Here is a 22,716-nt window from a genome sequence, read left to right on the forward strand (position 1 = left end):
TTTTCTCTTATCCCATTTTCTGTTTTACCATATTTTCCTTTTCGTCTTGTCTTTCCCCATTTCCTCTCTTCTGTGCCTGTACCCATTTGTCCTCTTCTTTTCCTCTCTTCACTGTCCCTCTGTCTTCCACCATTCTTTCTGTTTCTTTCTCCCTCCCTTACTTCCTCTATCCTCTCTATCCTTTTCTTCCACTGCTTCTTTCTTCCTTTATTCTATCCTTTATTACATTTTGTTATCTCCAACTCACCTCCCTTTCTTTCTTTCTTCACCAAATCTATCCCTTTCCTTCATCACCCTTATTGCTTTCCTCCTTTTCTGTCTCCTCTTTTCATCTCTCTTTCCTGCTGTTTTCTCTCCTTCCCTCTTCTTCTTTGTTACCCTCCCATTTTGTCCTCCTCTTTTCTCACCCTTTTAACTCTCCCTTTTACAGTGGATGAATCTTTCTCACATCATTTCAAGCACATTTTCCAGATGCAGTTCAGGAAAAAATCCTGTATTAATTCATTTGTGGAGCTGAGTTTTGCTGGGATAACGGTTAGTACACAGGTGGAAAAGTGAGGGGAGTATGATGTGAATGTAAAGAAGCTCTGCAGAAAACAGGAAAGAGAAAGGAACTTCATGAGATTTCAGCAGGGCATGCAGTCCTGCACCCTTAAGAGGGAAAGGGCACTTTTACTGAATATTCTGGTGACTTTCTTCTGGATGCTACAAGGCTGGCTGTACTCTTATGCTCCTTTGTTTAAATTAAAGAATGGCACGGGGACAAATTTGTCCTTGTTCCCACAGGAACTCAATTTCTCTGTCCCGTCCCCATGAGTTTTGTCACTGTCCTTGTCCCATATATGCAAACTAAACTAAACTAAGCCTTAAGTTTATATACCACATCATCTCCACGGAAGTGGAGCTCGACACGGTTTACAAAGCTTAAAAATATAAGAAGAGAGAGGAGAAAGATTTACAAGAGCATATGGATAGAGGGGATGTAAACAGGAGAAGAAATGTTATATGTTAGAAAAATGCCAGGTTTTCAGTTGTTTTCGGAATAGTTGGAGGGAGTCCAGGTTCCGCAGTGGGATAGTGAGATCGTTCCAAAGGCCCGTGATTTTGGAGAGGAGGGATTTTCCCATCCTGCGTGGAGGATGCCGTGTAGAGAGGGGAAGGATAGTTTATGTCTGTGGGCAGATCTGGTGGTGGCAGGCGTCGAGGCGATGAAGGATAGAGGGATTAGGGGCGGAAGGATGCCGTGAATGATCTTGAAAGCCAGGCAGGAGCATTTGAAATGAATTCTGGAAAGTACTGGGAGCCAGTGAAGATTGGTAAGTAGTGGGGAGACGTGATCAGATTTGAATTTTGCAAAAATCAGCTTGGCAGCAGTATTTTGGATAAGCTGGAGTCTGCGAAGACTTTTTTTTGTTAGGCATAGATAAATGGCATTACAGTAATCGAGTTTGGATAGGATGATGGATTGTACAAGGACGGTGAAATGTTTTTGGTGAAAGTAGGATCTTACTTTCCTCAGCATGTAAGCTCAGCCTTAACTGCACAAGCCTCAAACACTTATGATTTTAAAGTGTTTGAGGCTTGTGCAGATGAGGATGGAGCTTGCAGGAATGGGGCAGGGACAGGAAAAGAACTCATGGGGATGGAATAGGAAAATGAGTTCCCAGAGGGACGGGGAAAAATTTGTACCCATGTTGATTCTTCTCAGTGTAGCTTTAATCTGAATAAATGCAATTAGTCTATTCTACTTATTTACACTTATTCTTACTATGGTCATTTGTAGTGATACAAAGCACTATACAGACATATATAGTAGATACTCCTTTCTTCTTGGAGCTTACAAACTAACAAGACAAACAGTCACATAACATCTACAAAAATATAGGGTTTGAGTTAAAACAGTGGGGCCAGCTGCAAAGTGAGCCTAAGATCTTCCTTTGTATTGCACTTTTGATATCTATTCCCTTGTGTACTCTGTATTGACTTATTTTTGTGTCAGAGTGACCTAGAATAAGGAAGCCAGAAGCATAGTAACAAGGTAAAAGAAGAGACTGTCAAAATTAGAAAAGGCAAGGTAGACAAAATAAGAGAGAGTATTGTTGAAGTGAGGGAATTAGTATAGGAGAGAAATAGGAGAAAGGAAGTGCCACTCTGTTTGCTAATACCAATGTTTGGTCACCTGATAATTGAAAACAAAACTAAAAACTGTGGATACAGATGTTCTGGAGATAATTTATTAAACACTGACATATAAATCCATGAAAATTCAATTAAAAAAGTACAATGATAAAAAATACAGTGATAAAAATTCAACCGGACCCTACACGGTCCGTGTTTCGGCGAACACGCCTTCCTCAGGGGTCCTAAAAGGAAGAGATAAAGATGAATAATAATAAAAAGAAAGATAAAGAGATAGAAAGATAAGAAGTGACTGTGATGCCAATCTGGAGCATGCATATTAGTGTCTATACTCGACTGCAAGATAAAACAAGTGAGTCAAGTGTGATCATGCTATATACAGAGGCTTGAAACATCGACAAGAGACATGAGAGGAAAAAATGTGCCGAAAAAGTGCCATGGTGTGTATTAGAGTATAAGAATAAGCACAGAAATCTATAAAGTGCCTAAGAGAAACCATAAGAATAAAAAGTTAATAGAATAAAGAAACCGTAATACGTGTCTGATTTTGAAAATATGAAGAGATATGTGACACAATGTAATGACGAGAAGACATTATACATACTAATGGTTTGCAAACTCATAAAGAATTGGACTGAAAACAGTCTATTGTCTTTAAACTATAGTTATTCAAACATGAAGAAACCATAATAGGACATGAACACATAGAATAATGCAGTTAAAATAACAGAATAAAATGACTTAGTTCTAAGACAGCAGGACAATCATAGCTATCAAATTACTAGACAAATCATTTCATATTGTAATTTTAAAGTTAAATGATATAAGATATATAAAGCGTGGTCACGATGAAATATAATGCACCCATGAAATGAATGAAACAAATATGAGAATGGATTATATATATAAACCAATAATTAAAGAGCAAGCTGAATGTTCATACTCATGGACACTAAAGGCAATGAAAGTAAGACATGATAAATTGAAATCCATATATAACAGTACATTTACAACCATGTGAGGATAAAAATAATAATAATGACAGGTATGAATATGGCATGATACATAAAGGCTAATGGTACATGGCAATATAGGGTTTGAGTTAAAATAGTGGGGGCCAGCTGCAAAGTGAGCGTAAGATCTTCCTTTGTATTGCACTTTTGATATCTATTCCCTTGTGTACTCTGTATTGACTTATTTTTGTGTCAGAGTGACCTAGAATAAGGAAGCCAGAAGCATAGTAACAAGGTAAAAGAAGAGACTGTCAAAATTTGAAAAGGCAAGGTAGACAAAATAAGAGAGAGTATTGCTGAATTGAGGGAATTAGTAAAGGAGAGAAATAGGAGAAAGGAAGTGCCACTCTGTTTGCTAATACCAATGTTTGATCACCTGATATTTGCAGCTCAAAACCAAAGTGATTCATCTAAGTAAAGATCCTGAATGGAACCAGTTGTTGTGCTTCCCTATACAGGTAAGGATTCAGAAAGACAACACAACATGGCCATGTATACATATGGGACCTTTTCACTTCTTAGAACCTAAGTGACAGTTTTTTCTATATTATTACTGAAAAAATGAACAATTGAATTTATATGAAAAGCCATAAAATCATTCCTTGCACAGTGATTGGGCGGTGGGTTTGGTTATAGGAGCTCACGCTCTTGGCCAGATTATACATTTCTGAGTGCATGAGAATTTCACATGACATATAAACAAGTTGATATATTAGTATTTTCTTATGAGATTAGTCTGGCGCAGTGGTTAAAGCTACAGCCTCAGCACCCTGAGGTTGTGGGTTCAAACCCACACTGCTCCTTGTGACCCTGGGCAAGTCACTTAATCCCCCCATTGCCCCAGGTACGTTGGATAGATTGTGAGCCCGCCGGGACAGAGAGGGAAAACTGCTTGAGTACTTGAATAAATGCATGTACAACCGTTCTGAACTCCCCTGGGAGAACAGTATAGAAAATTGAATATATAAAATATTACGATTATTTTTACTAATCTCTCATTTACAACAATATTTGAAGCTTCCCTACACAACCTTATTTTTTGATCATGTATACATATGCCATGTATATCTGTATTCATATTCAGGCACAGATGGTACTCCATGTATTATGCTTTTCCTGTGCAGAACAAGAGTCAGTTACCTACACAACATAGAAACATTAAATGTGTTTGCAGATAAGGATGCTAAGGCATACCTATCCTGCTCAATTTCCTTCCTGTTGCAATACTAGAAACCCTATCTGGTTTTCAGTTTTACCCTCTGAGTTTCCACTTATTTTGTTCTACATGAAAGAAGAGAGACTGAGGTGGTCCATGGAACACTTCTACCACCACAATTAAAGTCACATCTTCTGTACTCCAATCAGAAATGTGTTCATACTTTGAAAGGATGCTGTGTGCATATAGCACTCCTGGATTACTACATCAGTAACATAAAATTTGTATTCAAAACATTTACTCAAAGTTGGGGTAGTGATATGAACATTCATAAAGAAAATAGGGCATTCATGTCAATAAATTATATTGCATAATACTTTAAATGGACAGTTTTTAAATGCAGTGTGCAAACATATTTTAAAAGGGAAAATCCACATGGAGTGCAAATGTATCCTTGCACGTTTTCTGTACCCTGACTGCTCTCTGCCTCTTCCTTGCCCCTTCTTGTCACAGTTCTTTTACCCATAGAGGGGGGGTGCATTGTAAATGGGACCTTTTATGCAGCTGAATGGACGATTACTTGAAAATTACACTCACACATAAGATGGAATATCTGGCAGTACATCTATGCTGGTATGAAGGTCCAATTTTCTCCTTGAATTTGAGTGCTTATATGTTAATGTCCTGCCTTTAATGATTTTGTCTCTCTAATATTGAGCAGACCATAATGCCCTTTCCCTCAGATATGTAGTTAGTAATTCCTTGTCACAGGTGCTAATATTTACTTGCCCTTATGTACATAACAATTTCAAATAATGGCATTTACATAAGTATGTACATACACACATACATGCATAACTGCCAAAATTCTACCTAAGCAAAAATACCCTTTTAATTTACATAAAGCATATTTGCAAGCAGTGTCGTAATAAGGGGGGGGGGGGTCGGTCCATCCTAGGTGCCCTCTTGGTGGGGGCACCGGCACCCATCCTCCTTTCTGCCCCCCCACACCCGCTCCATCCTGACCCCCCTTGCCACGCACTCCTTCCCTCATACCTCTTTAATTTTCCTGGCATGAGCAGTATCACGAACTTGCTGCCTGCGTCAGTTTTGGCTCTCTCTGACATCAATTCTGTGATCCGCACCTAGGAAGTGACAGGGAGAGCCAACATGGTGTGGGCAGCAAGTTTGTAATGCTGCTCATGCTGGGGAAATTAAAGAGATATGGGGAAGGGGGGCGCACATGGCAGGGGGTGGTTGGGATGGAGGGGGTGTGAAGAAGAGAGTGGGGGAGGGGCACCACTCACCCTCTCTATGTCACTGTTTGCAAGGGGAGGCATACATATGGATGGAGTGTGGGCAAGACTTACACGTGAGTAACTTATAAAATACCATGGGACTCATTTTCAAAAGACAAACACGTCTAAAAAACTGCATAAAGTGGCATTTGGATAATTATCCAAATCCCAATTATAATTTAGTTGTTAAAATATCCAAATTGCCCTTTGGATTATAATTCCTTTTGACTGGCATGTTACAGTTATCTAACCTCTGATTCTTTGCATTACAGTTCCCCTCCATGTGTGATAAAATTAAGCTGACCATACTTAACTGGTAAGCAGAGGGCCCATAATTGCTAATTGTAAAATAATGTTCACCTGTGAAAAGGCAGAGTGGGTGAGCAGAAAGAAAGGAACAGAGAGGCACCAGAGTAGCCTTCATACAGGCAGTCTGACAAGTTTTTATTTGTATAGGCTGGCTGCTGGCACAAATTCAGTGTCAGCAATATAAAAACTGGTAATTGGATGGATGCCATAATCAGAGGTGAGAGGAAGCATTTCACAAAGCTGATCATTCTCTTGCTTCCTTCTCCTAAGATATGTGCAAGGAAAACCAATACAGCTGGGCATAGAAGAGCTGTGCTCTCCATAGTCCTTCCTAATGGTCCTCTCATGTGCTTCCTTTTGCCACAGAGACAGGAGGGGGAAGGGTTGCAGCCAGCATGAAGTCTGGTTCCAGAGAGGAGACTCCAGATAACATTCTGACTGCAGCAAATGGAGGAGAAAGTAGTAACAGCCACACACTAGCACCACACAGGCTGTGAATCATGTTAGGAAAGAGAAAGGTCAAATAATCATATACTGAATCATGTTCTCATTCGAAAGGCACTTCATTAAATTCATTAAACATTAAATATTAAACATTAAAGTGGGTGAGATGAGGAGAGAAGAGATAGGGGAAGATGAAATATGGATGGGTTAAATGCTGGCTGGAAGAAGTGCAAGAGGATAAGGAGGTGAATACTAAAAGAATGGCAATGCTTATGTTCTTATATTAAGTAAGGAATGCTGTTGGAGTGATGAGGCAGGGAAGGTTGGCATGGGGTTGATGAGGGATAGGAAAAGATGTGCATGTGACAGTTATTCTCTTTCACTGCTGGCAACCCTAGGTCAAAGGCTCAAGAATAGTTTTAGATTCAATCTTTTTTTAATTGTAAATAAACAGTTTACAATATCAATCAATGCTACTTTAAACACTTTTGTCCTTCCCACTCCAACACCACCAAGTACAGATTCATTTTTAAATCACCACAGCATTCACTATTCTATATCTTGGAGACAATCTCATAAGAAGCAGTTATCATACAACTAAAAGCCACCTTTTCTGTGTTAAATTCACTCTCATAGTAGTCAATTGCTTCATCCTCAGCAATACACACATTTGTGTTTTCCATGTTTCAAATGTAGGTGATTCAGTTCCTATTCAATTAATCATTGCTCTTGTTATCAGCAGCAGATGAATCCAGAGACTTGTGGGTTATGACCATCTACCAACAGGTGGAGATAGCATTAAACAGAGCTCTGTCACACAGGATGTCATGTTTTTTGATCAACCAGTATGCCCTATCTCCAGCAGGTGGATGGATAGTCTTTTTTACTACTTTGCTCCTGTTCTGAGTTTCTCAGTTCTGTTGAACTGTGAGTGTTTAGGCTAAGCGATGCCTAGTTTAGGGGATACACTTTTGCTCCAGGTCCCTCCCTCACCTATCCTTCCTCCATGCTGCTGCACCATTCTCCATCCTTACAAGAAAAAAGGGCATTTTTTGGCATCTTCTAAATGCATGCGGTCACAATTTGGAGAGAGCTGAATTAGTTCTGAGCCACTGAAAACTGCTTCAGGTCTGTCATTCCTTTACAGTGGTGAGTACACATTTAAGTTTTTTTTCTTTTCTGTCTTGGCTGCGCTCACACGGAGAAGTGAAGAGCAGTGGTAGTGCACAGTTTGGGATGTCCTTCAGGGTCAGAGCCTTTAGATTTGGCATTAGTGGTGGTGGGAGCCATCAGGTTCCCAAATAGTTTTGTAGCTCAGTCACTGGAACTTGCATTTATTTTGAAAACCTGTGTTTCAAGCTCTTTGCCAAGATGAAGGGCTTTATGAGTATGACAAAGGAGTTTATACTGACATCTGAATTGGACTAGTAACCAGTGTAGCCTTATGAGTAGAGAAGTGGCATGATCTAGCTGCAGATTTATGAAAATCTTGATGGCAGCCAACTTGGATTTTAAGCAATCTTTTTTTTACAAAAGTTCCCTGCACTTCCAAAACTTCAATTTCTGCCTCAAAACTGGTTGGGATGGAGTCCTTTGGCTCTTTTACCCCATATTCATGCCAGTATTGCGCAAAATTTGCACCTCAGGAACGTCCTTGTGCCACATGGCACAGACCGGAGAGGCAGGAGCGGCCAGCTTAACCTCTCTTTTGTGTATTCAGATAACAAAAAGGGTGGCAGCTTATTTGGATATGGACATTATGAAATAGGGCATCTGTATAATCTGATGAGTTTTTAAAGTTGTTGTTTTTTAATTATATTTTTAGTGTGGCTTGCATTTTGAAATCTTATTCAATTTGGCAAATTGACCATCTGACTAATCCCCCTTTTACTAAACTGCAATAGCAGTTATTAGTGCAGAGAGCCGCGCTGAATTCTCCATGCTGCTCCCGACGCTCAAAGAGTTCCTATGAGTGTAGCCCTTCAAATGGTTGCTGACAAATAGACAACTGCCAAACACTGCTTTTAAAGTTCAGTCCCAACACATAGCATTCACTTCAAAAGAGTCTTTCAATTCAGCTTATTATAGTGCCTTTTATTCCACAAAGCAAACAGTCATATAGCACTATAGTAAGAGAAAGCAAAACATCAGCAATATCAAGAAGTCAAAAATAAAATAAAACACAGCACACAAAAAAAGGCATTAGTGTGACTGAAGACTAGATACACTAAAGAGGATCGGTAAGACTGTGTGGGTCTGCTCTAATCCAATTTTCGGCCGATTCAAAAAAAAGCTATTGATGCACTAAAGAGTTTGCATGCAAATGATTCATACGGATGTTCATTGTAATTCCCAATTCTGCCGTCCAATTGATTGTTGTGAGAGTGACTCTCACACATGTTCAGATCCGGCAGGGGAAGCCCAAACAGCTGAGAAGCAGGGTAAGCCACAAAAGCAGCCACATGCACAATATCTGCCCCATTTAAAAAAATAAGAGTCCACCTCTGCCGATGACAGCCCTCCCCAATGACCTTCGACAAATGCAGCACTGGGAATCCCCCCCTTCGTTAGCAAAAATCAGTATGAGGGACATCCTTCCTGCTATGCCACCCCCATCACATGAGAAAAAAAATAGCAGGAGGGATGCCCACTCCCTCCTGCTACCGAAGTCCCACCCCCATTCCAGGCACCCCCAAACATCCTCTACCCTCCCCGCTTGATCCCCCAAAATGCAGGAGGGATTCTTCCTGCCATCAGAGGTCCCCTCAACCCCTCCTCCACGCCTTTTAAGGAAGTTGAGAGTAGGAGGGATGTTCCATTACTCCTTCAACAAGGCCCATCTGTTCAAAATGGTGGGCCTTCCCCTCCCTGGTGCATCATGTGATGCATGGGGAGGAATCCAAGGCCTTGATTGGCTCAGACACCAAAGGTCCCTCCCTTGGGAAGGGCCTTAGGTGTCTGAGCCAATCCATGACCTTAGGCTCCTTCCCTCTGTATCCTGGATGAATGGGGGGGAAGAGACTAAGGCCCTGATTGGCTTAACTGAGCACAATAAAGTTCATTTCACTCACTCTCCAATCAAGTTGGGCCTCCATCTTGAGAATTGTTGAATCCGCAAATAATTGCTTTAATAAGCATCCACAAAACCTGGCCCTTAGTTGTACAGCGGATTCTCCTCCATAAACAATTCTCAGCTCAACTTATGAGTACCAGCAAAGCAAACAGAAAGAAAAACTTTCAATTAAAAAAATAAACAGCTCCAAACAGTTTCCCTTTGAGCATGGCTCTGTGGCTCTTCAGCAACTGGTGCAAACAGTTCCTTCAAACTCTGCTTCTTTAAAAAAACAAAACACAAAACCTCAAAAATAGTCCCTCCTGACTTCAGGCTTGGATAAATGCAGTATAGTTTTTTGAGTTTCAGCCCACACTCTGTAAGCTTTAAAGTCACTTTAGTATTCAGAAGTAGCTTTTCCAAAGGGGAAGATACACACTAGCACCTCCAAGATTCAACTTGCGTCTATGGCCTCACTCAGCCCACTTTCCACAGCAAGCTGTTCTGGAACCTTTATTGGTTCCTCTTGGCTCAGAGACTCTGCCTGGTTGAAGTGGTGAGGTTCTTCAACCTCCAACATTTCCACATCAGTACCTTGCCCAGCTTTAGGTTCACTCCATGGTGGGTCTTCCTGCTCTGCCTCCTTTGGTGTGGGAGTAACCTGCTTTTGTCTGTATGAGCTCCATCCAAACCTTAGGTGGAACATATATGAGATTTGGCTCTCTCTGGCCACCCTGCAAATCTCTGCAATTCTTAATTACAGGGAACTGTTTCTGCTCTCTGGACACAGCTTTGTAAGATCTGGGTTTCTGCTTGGCAGAGGCTTTAATGGTTACAGTTTCCTGCCAGGGTTCCTGCTCTGGGGCAACTGTGTCAGGATAGGCAGCCAAATCTGTCAGTAAGTCTGAACTGTAATTTCTGTCAGTTTTTCTCATCCTGGGAACTGTTCTCTTTTGTCTTTTAAAAGGGACAAGGGCAGTAGCAGTGCCGGACTTGTCACAAAATGCATACAAATCTTAATCTTGCTATTCCTCCCTTTACCTTTACAAGATTATGGGATCCTGAATGCAAAGTGCAGATAAGAACTATTTTTTTTTCTTCATTATCTCCTCTCCTCTTTCCTATTATACATTATAGTTCCCTTCTTCCAATACCTTTCTTTTTTTCTCTCTCTTCCTGTTTCTTTTCTACTTTTCTCTCCCTCCTTATGTTGTAATTGTTGTACATTACATTGATATTACCTTTGAAATGTGGTATATCAAACTATAATAAAACTTAGAAACTTGCACCACTTCCTCATCAATACTATACTGTTAAGTTTCAGAGATACCATGCACATGGAGGTTGTAGTGATAGGCACAGTTCCCCATATATTCAGTTTTAATCTGCTTTCTCCTCAAATAGATCCTCCTAGACTTCTGCCCACTATTCCATTTCTTCCTCTCAACTGCCAATATCAACAATGTCTCATCTGAGTTCCAAACTTAGCCTTCACTTACAACTGTATTAAACTTTGCTTTCTTTGCCCTTTTCATTTGAGACAACATTGCTGTTATTTCTGCACAAATCAGCACATCTGTGAGAACTCCTGAATCACTACCACTCCTGGCATCTAACACTGAATCAGCTGCATTACCTGAGGACTGGCCTGTGCCCCACATACTGCTCCGAGTGACTCCTTTTTGCTCAGTTTAAAAAATGTTTTATGATCAGCCTTACAGATTTTGCCATGCTGATTTCTTGGGACTAGATCTTGCTCCAGCAGTTAAAACTGATAGGAATTTGACAGATTTGTGGGGATTGTAAGCCATCTCCTTTCAGAGCTTACTTTTGAAGGTGCCGGCTTCTGGGATGACTTGCCTTCTTCCTTGGGAACAGGTTTAACTTTAAGATTAAATGGGAACAGTATAGAATTTGGGCTTTATATTAGGGAACAGGCAAAGCTCACAGGCAAGAGAAAAATCAGTGCTGGTAATGATTTTTGCCTCCTTGCTTAATGTTTCAAGGCTTGCTTTGCTTTGAAAGCATATCTTGAAACTTTATCATTCTCTCCTCACACTTCTTCCTTTCTCTTTTGCCTAACTCTTTCAGGAATCAGTTGGGGAATGAAGCCTTTGGAACCACATTTATAAGCCTCTCTCAAGTATCTTCCAGAGGAACAGAAATTGAAGGTAAAATCTATTCCTAAGTGCCCACTGAAACAGCAATCCCACTACCAGCACCTCTCTTTCCTTGGCCTCTGATTCACAAAACATAGGGCCCAATCAGCGTAGCAACAGGGGGCCTGGGCCCCCCCACTGTGGGCTCAGGTCCCCTCGAGCTCCTGTTAAATAGCTAGAAGGAATGCCATAGCCCCACCAGTCAAAGAAATTTGTTGCCAAGCTACTCCCCTCCTTTCACTGCTGAAGTACAGAAGAAATCAATGATGTCCCTCCAGCCACAAGCCTCTTGTGCATGCTCAGTTTGCGCATTAACACTGCCAGCTTCTAGTGCAAGGACAAGTTATGGCTTTGTGGGGCTTCAGCTTCCCTGCCAGGAAAGGTTTTTGGCATGCCGTGATGGGGGAAGAGGGAAGAAATGCATTGTCCCCAGTTTACTTCTGGGTCCCCCCCCCCCCAAACTGGAGGGCTAGCTGTGCCCCTGGGTTCTGGTAGTTAGTGGTTTTTAAGCTTCTGATAGACATGGGCCAAATTAAGCCTAGATATTCAGTGCTAGGCCACGTCTGGGCTCTAGCATTGAATATCTCGGTAAGTATGGTCACTTGGAAGTTAACTGGGCATCAGATGATATTCTGACTAATGCCCAGTTAGCTTGATGGTTAAAGTTAGGACAGCCTTTTTGCTGTCCTAACTTTATGCGCCTGTGTAACTGATTAGCGGACTAAATATGATCACTGATCAGTTAAGTGCCAACTGTGCTCATGCCCTCTCCATCCTGGTTAAGCCTTTTTGGCTCACACCTCTTATTATTTCTTTTTATTTGGCTTCCTTCTTTCTCTCTCTTTGTTTTTGTTCTTTGCTCACACTCTTAATTTCTGTTTCTCTCCAGGGGATTATTCTGGATTTCTGCCATGCTTTGGGCCCAGTTTTTTGAACCTGTATGGAAGTCCCAGAGAATTCACAGAACCGCAAGATCCATACTCAAAGCTCAACAATGAATTGGTGTGTACTTATTGGCAGCTCCTGACAAATACTAGTGGCAAGAGCTGTACATCACTTGAGTACTGCTCTACAGTTTCATACCACTGAAGCATAGGACTGTGCACTTACCCTTGTAATGCCTTCTAAATGTTTCACATTCTGTTGCCAGGAATCTAGGGCTGTGTCAAACCTTCTAACCACATGGAGGAAATCTCAAACACAAGCAACAGACAGACTAAGGATAGGGCCAGGAGATGGGTTTAGGTGTGGGTTTAGAAAACAAATTTGATGGACAGAGAAAATCAGGAGTGATTTCCATAGGTACCAGATGGATAAAACAGCAATTATTCAAGTCACACAAATGCTGTTTGGCTTTTGCTGAAAACCAGAGCCTAAACTCCAAATTACGAGGGTCATTTCATAAATAATGCACACTGTTTTTTTAATTTACATGTTTTATTTATTTTTGAGATATTTCTTTACAGTCCTTCAATATAGTCTCCCTGCTTTGCAATGACCGAGTCCCAATGTCCGGGAAGCTTCATTATTCCATCCAAGACATCATTTTGTTTAGTTGCCGAATGGCTCGGGTACCGGTAGAAGAAAGCGCTTCCAGAGATGCAAAACAATGTCCACACATAGGTTATTTCAACTTTGGAAAAAGGTCAAAGTCTGGTGGTCTCATGTCTGGACTGTTGGGCGCATGAGGTAACACCTTCCAGCCGTATTTGCGTAGTTTTTCAATGATGGGTGGAGAGCTCCAACTTCCCCATAACCAAAAAAATTTTGATGAGCTCAATCAAAAGTCAAACAAATGATGATTTTTGCTTATTATCATGAAGGCATCATCATCACAGACAACGTTCCATGTTGAAGAAGTGTCACAGCGGTGTATTATCGTGATTTTTTTTTTGCAAAAAATATACCGAAAAATGCATAAAACCCGACCTCAGTTGCTCTTGCTGGGCCACTCATTCTTCACGACAATGCTCGCCTGCACATAAGGAACGTCATTGATAAACTACACGAATACGGCTGGGAGGTGTTACCTCATGCTCCCTACAGTCCAGACATGAGACCACCAGACTTTGACCTTTTTTCAAAGTTGAAACAACCCATGCGTGGACATCGTTTTGCATCTCTGGAAGAGCTTTCTTCCGCTAGTACCCGAGCCATTCGGCAATTGAACTAAAACGGGGTCTTGGATGGAATAATGAAACTTCCCGGACGTTGAGACTCAGTCATTCTAAATCAGGGAGACTATATTGAAGGATTGTAAAGAAATACTTGAAAAAAATAAAACATGTAAATTACAAAAAATTAGTGTGCATTATTTATAAAATGACCCTCATATAACTGTCATAAAAGCAGGTGTCTTGCAAAGCACACGTTTTGCGCAGCATCTTCCACTCCAGAAATACTGTGCATAGGAAAAAAAGCACTTTAGATACTCTATTAATGTCCTTTATAGAGACTGACATGGGGATAAATGCTTCCCCGTCCCCACAGGAACTCAATTTCCCCATCCCGTCTCCGCCCCATTCCTGTAAGCTCTGCCTTAACTGCACAAGCCTCGAACACTTATGATTTTAAAGTGTCTGGTTTGTGCAGATGAGGACAGAGCTTGCTGGAATGGGGCAGGGACAGGAAAAGAACTCGTGGGGACAGGACAGGAAAATGAGTTCCCGCGGGGACGGGGAAAAATTTGTCCCCGTGTCATTCTATTCCTTTACTGATTGTAGTCCACTTACAGATATGCCCATGCAAGCCTATTATCCAAATATATGATGTTTATTCACCTCCATGAACCCTCAAACCCAAATGTGTCTAGTCTTAAGGCTAGGGCTCTGCTGCACTCAGTAAACTTCCATTAGTACCTCTGAAAGTGATTTGGACACTTTTAACTATTTTTTTACATAACGCTTGAATAAAGATGCAAATTTGCCAGATATTTTGAAATAGTGAGGATGTTGGAAAACCGAAATAAATAATTATACTTGAGTAGTAAATCAATTAAAGGCATATGCATGCAATTACTCTATATCTGAGCAAGTAATCTGAATCACAAAATTATATACATCAAAGCAATGTTACATTACATTATATTAGTGATTTCTATTCCGCCTTTACCTTGCGGTTCAAGGCGGATTACATAGGAATTGTTATGATCTTAAGAAGTGCATATTAAGAAGTATTTGAGGAATAGTTTGAGCATTTTCTAATTTGCTAAAGAATAGATTGGTAATGCAGGAGGGGTTTGGAACATTATTGGTTGTGATATATTGGTTTTACGTATTTTTTGAAGAGTAAGGTTTTTGTTTCTTTTTTGAAAGTTTGGTAGTTTGTGGTTGAAGTCAGCAAATTGGTAAGTTGTCGGTCCAGTTTTGCTGCTCTGGTGGCAAAACCATGTTGCAAAAATTGAACTGATATTTAGATGGCAGTTCTATAAGGAGCACCTAGTTGTAGGTGCCCTAATGCACTGCAGTGAGCACCTATTCTATAATGGCATCTGGGTGCCCAGATTCTGCTATAGAATACTTGTGTAAACATGTACCAGCTCACTCAAATGTAGATTTACCCAATTTACACCAGGTTGATGGCAGATGTAAATGGGCAGATTTAAGTGTGGCAAACAACATGTACTACTTACAGTATTACAGTACATAAATAGCATGTGTTTTTGGAAGACCCCCCATTCCTGCCCATGCTCTGCCCATTTGTACACCTCTCTTGCAATTGTGAGTTATAGCACTTATGTGCACCCATATACGGGTAGAATAGCACTTAGGGATCTGCACTTAACGGGCACAAGGTGTACAGTTATAGAATTGCCTTTTTATTTTATAACTGGATATCTATGTGCAGTGGCGTACTTAGCATGTGCGACACCCGGGGCCCATCATTTTTTTGACACTGCTCCCCCATCTGTACAAAAAATATGATTTTTAGTAACAAGCCACATGTCACTCATGAGTACCTAGGAAAAGGCAGCATCTTACATACTGCAGTGAGCAGTACAACATCAATACACCCATTGTAAAACTAAACATGCCAGACTAGTACAGATCAATTCTGCAGTCAAGCCTAAAAAGCAGAAAAACCATGTCTTTCGAACACACAGAATACAGAAAACACCTTTGCCTAGTATGGAATATGTAATCACAAACTAACCCCTCCCTCTTTTACAAAACTGTAGTGTGGATTTTAGCCACAGTGGTAACAGCTCTGACGCTCATAGAATTCTGAGCATCAGAGCTGCTACCACCACGGCTGGTGCTAAAAAACGCTCCACAGTTTTGTAAAAGGGGGGATAAAATAGAAATATATAGACAAAGGTTAAATTGAACCAGTAAGAAGCTGGACTCTGCATACAGTGCACCACAGAAACAGTGACACATGTCTCCTAAAGCAATAAATAAATAGAAAATTTTTTTTCTACCTTTGTCTTACGTTTTTTCTGCTTTCCTCATCTTCTTGTAACTCTCTTCCTTCCATCCACTGTCTGCCGTCTCTCTTCCCCTATATGGCATCTTCTCTCCTTCTATGCCCCTTCCAGAAACTGTATGCCTCCCCCTTCCATCTCTCCTTTCACCCCCATTGGTCTGGCATCTCTCTCCTCTTCTTCCCTCTCCTACACCTTTCCTCTGCAATCCCTTTCTTCCCTCATTTTCCTTTTCAATTTATTTTCTGCATCTGTCTAGATTACGTTCTTATTACCCTCTCATCAGTGTTCTTTTTTATTGTCTACCTAAAGCTTGCCATATCTTTCCCTCACCCCTCCAGTGTTTCCCTAACTCAATCCTTTTCTCCCCATCATGTGCCCTCCTTTTATTTATCCCCTCCTTCCATCATGTACCCTCTTTCTCCAACCCTTCCATCTAGTACCTTCTCCTCTCTCTGTCCACTTCCATCCAGCGTCTGCTCCCCTCTTTCTCTCCTCCCATTTCCTTCCTTTATTTGGTCCCTTATCTCTCCTATCTGCACTTCCATCCAGCATAGGCTCCCCACTACCATCCAATGTCTGCCCTTTCTCTCGCCATCCACCCCTCTTCAATCAGCATCTGCCCCCTTTCTTTCCCTCCAATATCCTTCCCCCTTATGTCTCTCCCCTTTCTCTGTACATCAATTCTATCAGCACCACCCTTCCATACCACCCTGCCCCCTTTCTTTCCCTCCACCACTCTTCCATTCCAGCAATCCTGCTCCTTTCTCTCCCTTCATGCAGCAAGGTCCCACGATGACTGTAGCTGCCGGCTGCCAGTCCACCCCACTCCGACATACTTGCTCTGGAGCGGACTCAGCAGCCACATGCTGGAAGGTCCCACGATGACTCGTCTGCTGGCTCTGCTCCGGCAGACGCAGGGAGTTGTGGCAAAGTCTCACAATGACTGCGTCTGCTGGGTCCACCCCCTCCGACGTAACTTACTTCTTCCGGAGCAGAGCCAGCAGACGAGTCATCGCGGGACCTTCCTGCACCTCAGCGCGGCTGCCGACTCTGCTGCAGAGAAAGTAAGTCAGAGGTAACGTGACCATTTATTTTTTTCATCATAAGGGGACATCTATTAATTGACTGTGTATCCTTTCTTTCTTTCTGCACTCAGGCCCAACAATTGTCCCTTTCTATTCCCTCCCTCCTTCCTTCCCATGTCTTTAGTGCCCCCAGTGCCTCCTTCCCGTGTCCATGGTGCTCCCAGTGCCTCCTTATATCCCCCCCCACTGCCTTCCAGATGTTGTCCACCCCCAAAGCCAGCCTGCCTGTCTGCCTACTTATCTCCCTCCCTCCCTGCTGCGCTAAAGCCAGCCAGCTTGCCTGCCCTCCCTGACACAGAAAAAAGAAAAAAAAAAAAAAGCGCCTATCCCCTTCCTTTCCCCTGGTCCGCGCCTGCAATCTTACCTCCCCCAGCCGACAAGAAGTCTTTCCGACATCAATTCTGATGTCGGAGAGGACGTTCCGGGCCAGCCAATCACTGCCTGGCTGGTCTGGAACATCCTCTCCAAAGGGCAGGAGGACCCGGACCTGGCCGGCTGTGCACCCCCCCAAGCCGGACCGCCCCCACCTTCCCCTTAGTACGCCACTGTCTATGTGGAAATTAAAAAGTGCCTATTTTAAAAGCAAATGTTATCTATTATACAACACTGAGCCACAATGGGGTTCATTTTCATAAAAGAAAAATGCCCTAAAAGTGACATAAAGGGGCAGTTGGACTTCTTTTTTGCCAAACCCTTCCAAATTGCTATTTTTTAAACCTATGTTCTAGATGGATTTCTATGCTGTTCATCTACAGTTCATCTAAATCTCAAAGGGGAGGGGGATTAGAAGTATGGTGTGGGCAGGACAAGGGTGGGCATTAGACATTTTTCTGCCATAATCAACAATTTAAAAATACATTCAGAGCACATTTTGAACATTTGGGACTAGACTTGTTTCAGTAATAAATAAGTGCCAAAAAGTTGGCCAAACTGATCATATGACCATTTGGAGGGATGTAAGCATGACCCCCCTCCCCCCTACACACAATCCCAATGGTCACTCACCCCCTCCTGTCCCCCAAAGATGTAAATGAAATGGTACACACGTGCCTGTATGATAGTTTCAGATGTTATGACCAGTCCTATTAGAGCAGCAAACAAGTCTTTGGAATAGCTTGGTGGTTAGTGACGTGGACTGCTGAGAAAGGGACCCAGGCCCATATCCCACTCTTATCTAGTATACTTGTGGTAGAGAGTGTGAGTCCACCAAAATCCACCCAAAGCCTACTATACCTATAGGTGACACCTGCAGGCATAAAGGCTATTGATGTGGTGTACAGTTGGGTCCAGTAGGTTTTGCAGGGCTCACCATACACAATAAGGAGGTTATAGTAAGATGTTTACCTAGGCCTTTTTATGTGAAGTTCACTGTAGTGCCCACTGTTCTGCTGGGATATCTATGTGGCTGGTCTACTAAAAATACCGTCCCCTCCTACATCCCAATGGCTTGTTTTGTGCGTTTTTCTTTTGGGCATGCATTTCTCAAAAATGGTTGAACATAAGAATTCTGAAAAATGACTATTTTTGAAACAAAAAGATATTTTGCTGTTTTGAAAATGGTCATATTTGCTACTGGATTTTTGTGCATCTTCCACAAAACGTACAGTCTCCGATTCAGATGTCATATTGAAAATGCCCCTCCACATCAATCCAAGCAAATGTTATCAGATTGAACAATATAGAAAAATATTGTATTTGCGATACAACTATAGTTCTTGCCAAGAATTCTTGATCCTTCAGGTGCTTCTCTTTAAAAGCTTTTTATTAGGGTAAAGTGTTCAGGCTAAAGTGACTCACTTCAGAGAACAGAGGCTTCACTAGCCAACTAACTCTGTTTGTGGTCTTTAATTCTTAACATGCTTCCCGTATGTGTATAATAACAATACATTTATAGCATATGAGCCTGCTTAAATATGGAGATGGTACAGAAGACACAAACACAAAAGTACTCTTTTTGCGTTTACAGGCTATTTTCTTTTATATAATCTATCAATTTTGTAGTTCCATTTGTGTGCTATTTTGAATTGTGAACTGCTTTGGTTTTTATTTGAAAGCCAGTATGTCAAATTTTTGATAAACATAAACACTTATCTGACCTTGATACCTCCTAATGCAAGCTACATTTATTTAATGCAGCTGTTTCATGGTGAGATCCTATAGCTGAGTCCGGGCATCTTAAAACAATAAATAAATCATTGACATCAAATATTCAACAACAAAAAACTTTAAAATGTATTGCTGCTAAAGTCCATGCAGCACAATAAAGAAAAATGGGGAGACCCAATGATCCACAGTGAAAACAATCCACTGATGAAAACAAAAATCTGTGGATATAGATGTTCTGGAGATAATTTATTATACACTGACATATAAAAACATGAAAATTCAATTTAAAAAGTACAATGATAAAATATACAGTGATAAAAATCCTACACGGTCCGTGTTTCGGTGAACAAGCTTTCCTCAGGGGTCCAGTGGTTTGCAAACTCACATATAAAGAACTGGACTGAAAACAGTCTGTTGTCTTTAAACATGTGAGCAAAGAACACCGCAGACAAGCTGAAGTAGCAAAAAAACACTATCATAGCGCTTTTTGTTTTTTTGCTACTTCAGCTTGTCTGCGGTGTTCTTTGCTCACATGTTTAAAGACAATAGAATGTTTTCAGTCCAATTCTTTATATGTGAGTTTGCAAACCATTGGACCCCTGAGGAAGGTGTGTTCACCGAAACACGGACCGTGTAGGGTCCAGTTGGGATTTTTATCACTGTATTTTTTATCATTGTACTTTTTAAATTGAATTTTCATGTTTTTATATGTCAGTGTATAATAAATTATCTCCAGAACATCTATATCCACAGTTTTTTGTTTTTGTTTTCATCGGTGCTAAGTCCATGCAGCCTTAGCATATCCAAAACATTCTCAAAAACAGCTACCATAATCCTCGGTGACTTCCATAGCTTTGATATAGATTCAAACATTTGGGTGACCATTGTAGGCATGAAAACACTGGTACGTACTTCAAATGTTTTCAGAAGTTGCAATTCAGCTCTAGCAGAATGTTTCTACTGGTAAACCATCATGATGTCACTGTTTACTGTTAGACCTGATGTCAGATAAGAATCCATTATTTGGTCATCCCTATTATTTTGACTCTTCCTACCATTTTTGGGGTACCAGTTCTTCTATGTTTGTGTTGTTACTGATTAGTGTACCTCTGCTGTGTAAGCTGCCTGTCTATCACTCAGTAAAATGATTATGGCTTAGATTCTATATTATGAAGAGAGATTTAGAAGCTGCTTATCCTATTAGTCTCCACTCAACTCCTCAGTAAATTTTTTTCTAGCAAAAACAAAGGTGTGGTACTCAAATAACAGACCATTTGTCAGGAGTGGGGTCATCACTGAGGGACCCACAGTAACCAGCCCCTGTAACCAGCCACAGAATCCATGAAAAGGCGGCATTGAGTATGCAGCTCTTTTATTAATATTTGGGGACCATGGGTCATTTTTTATCAAACAATAGAAAATGTGCCAGTACTCAGTACCCCTGAGTATCCCCTCAAAGAAAGCTCAACTCATCTCTTTACTGAGTCTGGCCATGACATAGCTTAGATGCCACAGCACCCAGAGGGCTTGAGAAGATGCATTTCTGTACCATCTGCCTATTTCTCCTTCACTGAGGAAGGCTTGGATGTGTCTAGTGTTTTGCATGACACAGGGGCTTTAAGAATATGCTTGTCCTCATTGCCTATCTTTCTCCCATTCATTCTGCAGGGTGAAGGCATTGCTTACCGTGGACGTATCTTGCTAGAGTTAGATACCAATTCAGAGGAAATTAAGAAGCCACAAGTGACCAACTTATCCATGGATGTTATCTCTGGAGTGGAGGTTTTGTACCCCCCAAATTCCCCCACCATCACTCGAGACTCGGCCAATCTCTACCAATACACTTAGGAATCTTCAGGCTATTGACTCTTGCACTCTCTCCACCACTGTTTCATCCCTCCTCTCAACCAATATGCTACACAAATCTGTGAATGAGGCTGTCTCCTCCTGTAATACCATTCTCTCCTCTGCTCTAGATACCCTCGCTCTTCCCACTCCACATTCTGTATGGTGTGCCAAACCCCAGCCCTAGCTGATCTCAAAAATCTGCTATTTATATTCCTGTACCAGGTCTACTGAACATCTTTGGTTCAAATCCCGCATTCACATTGACTTCATTCATTTCAAATTCCTCCTAACCTCCTTCCAGTCTGCTCTTTCACTTGCCAAACAAGACTACTACACCCATCTGAATAACTCACTTGGCTCCAACCCTCACCATCTCTTTGCCACACTAAATGCTCTACTCAAAGTGTCTTCACCTCCAACTTCTCCATCACTCTCCCCTCAGACTATGGCTAAGTACTTCTATGGAACTTAGAGGAGGGCCTCAGATTCGGAGCATACGCGTAGTCCTATCACAGACTCAACTGTCAGCGTATTTCTATAGCTCCATGCTCCAGTCATAGGCCCATACCCCAATTGAGTTTTTGAATCTTTTTAATAAATAGACCTTAAGTGTAGTGCCTAAAAATCCTAAACTCTTAAAGGTGAAGTTAAGATATTAAAATTCAGTCCTATTCACAGTGTATCCTTATTCAGTAGGCAGCTAAATCACTTATCTCAATCTGCTTTTTCTTTTTCTTTTTTTCTTTTTTAAAGGCTTCCACGTCAAGTTCTTTGTTTAGCCTATTTAATGGCTAAGCCAGCGTTTCGTGGACACCGTTGCTAGTCCACTGCATCAGGGCCAATAGCCAACAAACATTCAATGCTTTATAACTGCCCGGTTTTGTAAAACCGGGCAGTTATAAAGCATTGAATGTTTGTTGGCTATTGGCCCTGATGCAGTGGACTAGCAACGGTGTCCACGAAACGCTGGCTTAGCCACTAAATAGGCTAAACAAAGAACTTGACGTGGAAGCCTTTAAAAAAGAAAAAGCAGATTGAGATAAGTGATTTAGCTGCCTACTGAATAAGGATACACTGTGAATAGGACTGAATTTTAATATCTTAACTTCACCTTTAAGAGTTTAGGATTTTTAGGCACTACACTTAAGGTCTATTTATTAAAAAGATTCAAAAACTCAATTGGGGTATGGGCCTATGACTGGAGCATGGAGCTATAGAAATACGCTGACAGTTGAGTCTGTGATAGGACTACGCGTATGCTCCGAATCTGAGGCCCTCCTCTAAGTTCCTTACACAGTGAATATATTATGTTAAGTGGTATTTTTCTCTATACGAGTAAGTGATTTTCTGACCACTTGGGTTAAATATATTAAGTACTTCAATGACAAGGTTCACAAGATCCACCTTGAATTTTCAACCAAGTTACCTCCACCTCTCCCTCCTCCAGCCCACTCTGTCAACCTTCCTTTGGCCCCTGCCACTCTTTCTTCCTTTCTTGAAATCACTGAAGAAGAAACTGCACATTTCATTTTCTTTCTTTCATATGGGTGGAACAAGAAGTCAGGAAGGCTTGTCGCTTTCCATTGAACCAAATAATGCAATGGAGAGCTGAATCACTAGTGATAGTGAATATTTAAGCTCAGTGCACTGTTGGAGGAGTGGGAAAGATAATTAGCAGAGT

At 41.3% G+C, this 22,716-nt stretch overlaps 1 protein-coding gene across 10 annotated transcripts in view; it reads left to right on the plus strand.

Moving 5' to 3' along the window:
* Positions 1 to 22,716, plus strand: part of FER1L5 (fer-1 like family member 5) — a 363,329-nt gene that overhangs the window by 101,716 nt on the left and 238,897 nt on the right. For 9 of the 10 annotated variants that reach the window (XR_004539782.1, XM_033947691.1, XM_033947688.1 and 6 more), the window contains 6 exons: positions 431 to 534; positions 3,542 to 3,610; positions 5,879 to 5,922; positions 11,503 to 11,582; positions 12,460 to 12,572; positions 20,856 to 20,969. Coding sequence is in view for 9 of the 10 variants with exons in the window: in XM_033947691.1 (XP_033803582.1) it covers positions 431 to 534; positions 3,542 to 3,610; positions 5,879 to 5,922; positions 11,503 to 11,582; positions 12,460 to 12,572; positions 20,856 to 20,969 (524 nt within the window). In the remaining variant the exon portion in view is untranslated. The remainder of the gene's footprint in view (positions 1 to 430; positions 535 to 3,541; positions 3,611 to 5,878; positions 5,923 to 11,502; positions 11,583 to 12,459; positions 12,573 to 20,855; positions 20,970 to 22,716) is intronic. The other variant, XM_033947692.1, reaches the window with a different exon arrangement.

The sequence above is a fragment of the Geotrypetes seraphini genome, chromosome 6 (genome assembly GCF_902459505.1).
Source record: "Geotrypetes seraphini chromosome 6, aGeoSer1.1, whole genome shotgun sequence".
Lineage (NCBI taxonomy): Eukaryota > Metazoa > Chordata > Amphibia > Gymnophiona > Dermophiidae > Geotrypetes > Geotrypetes seraphini.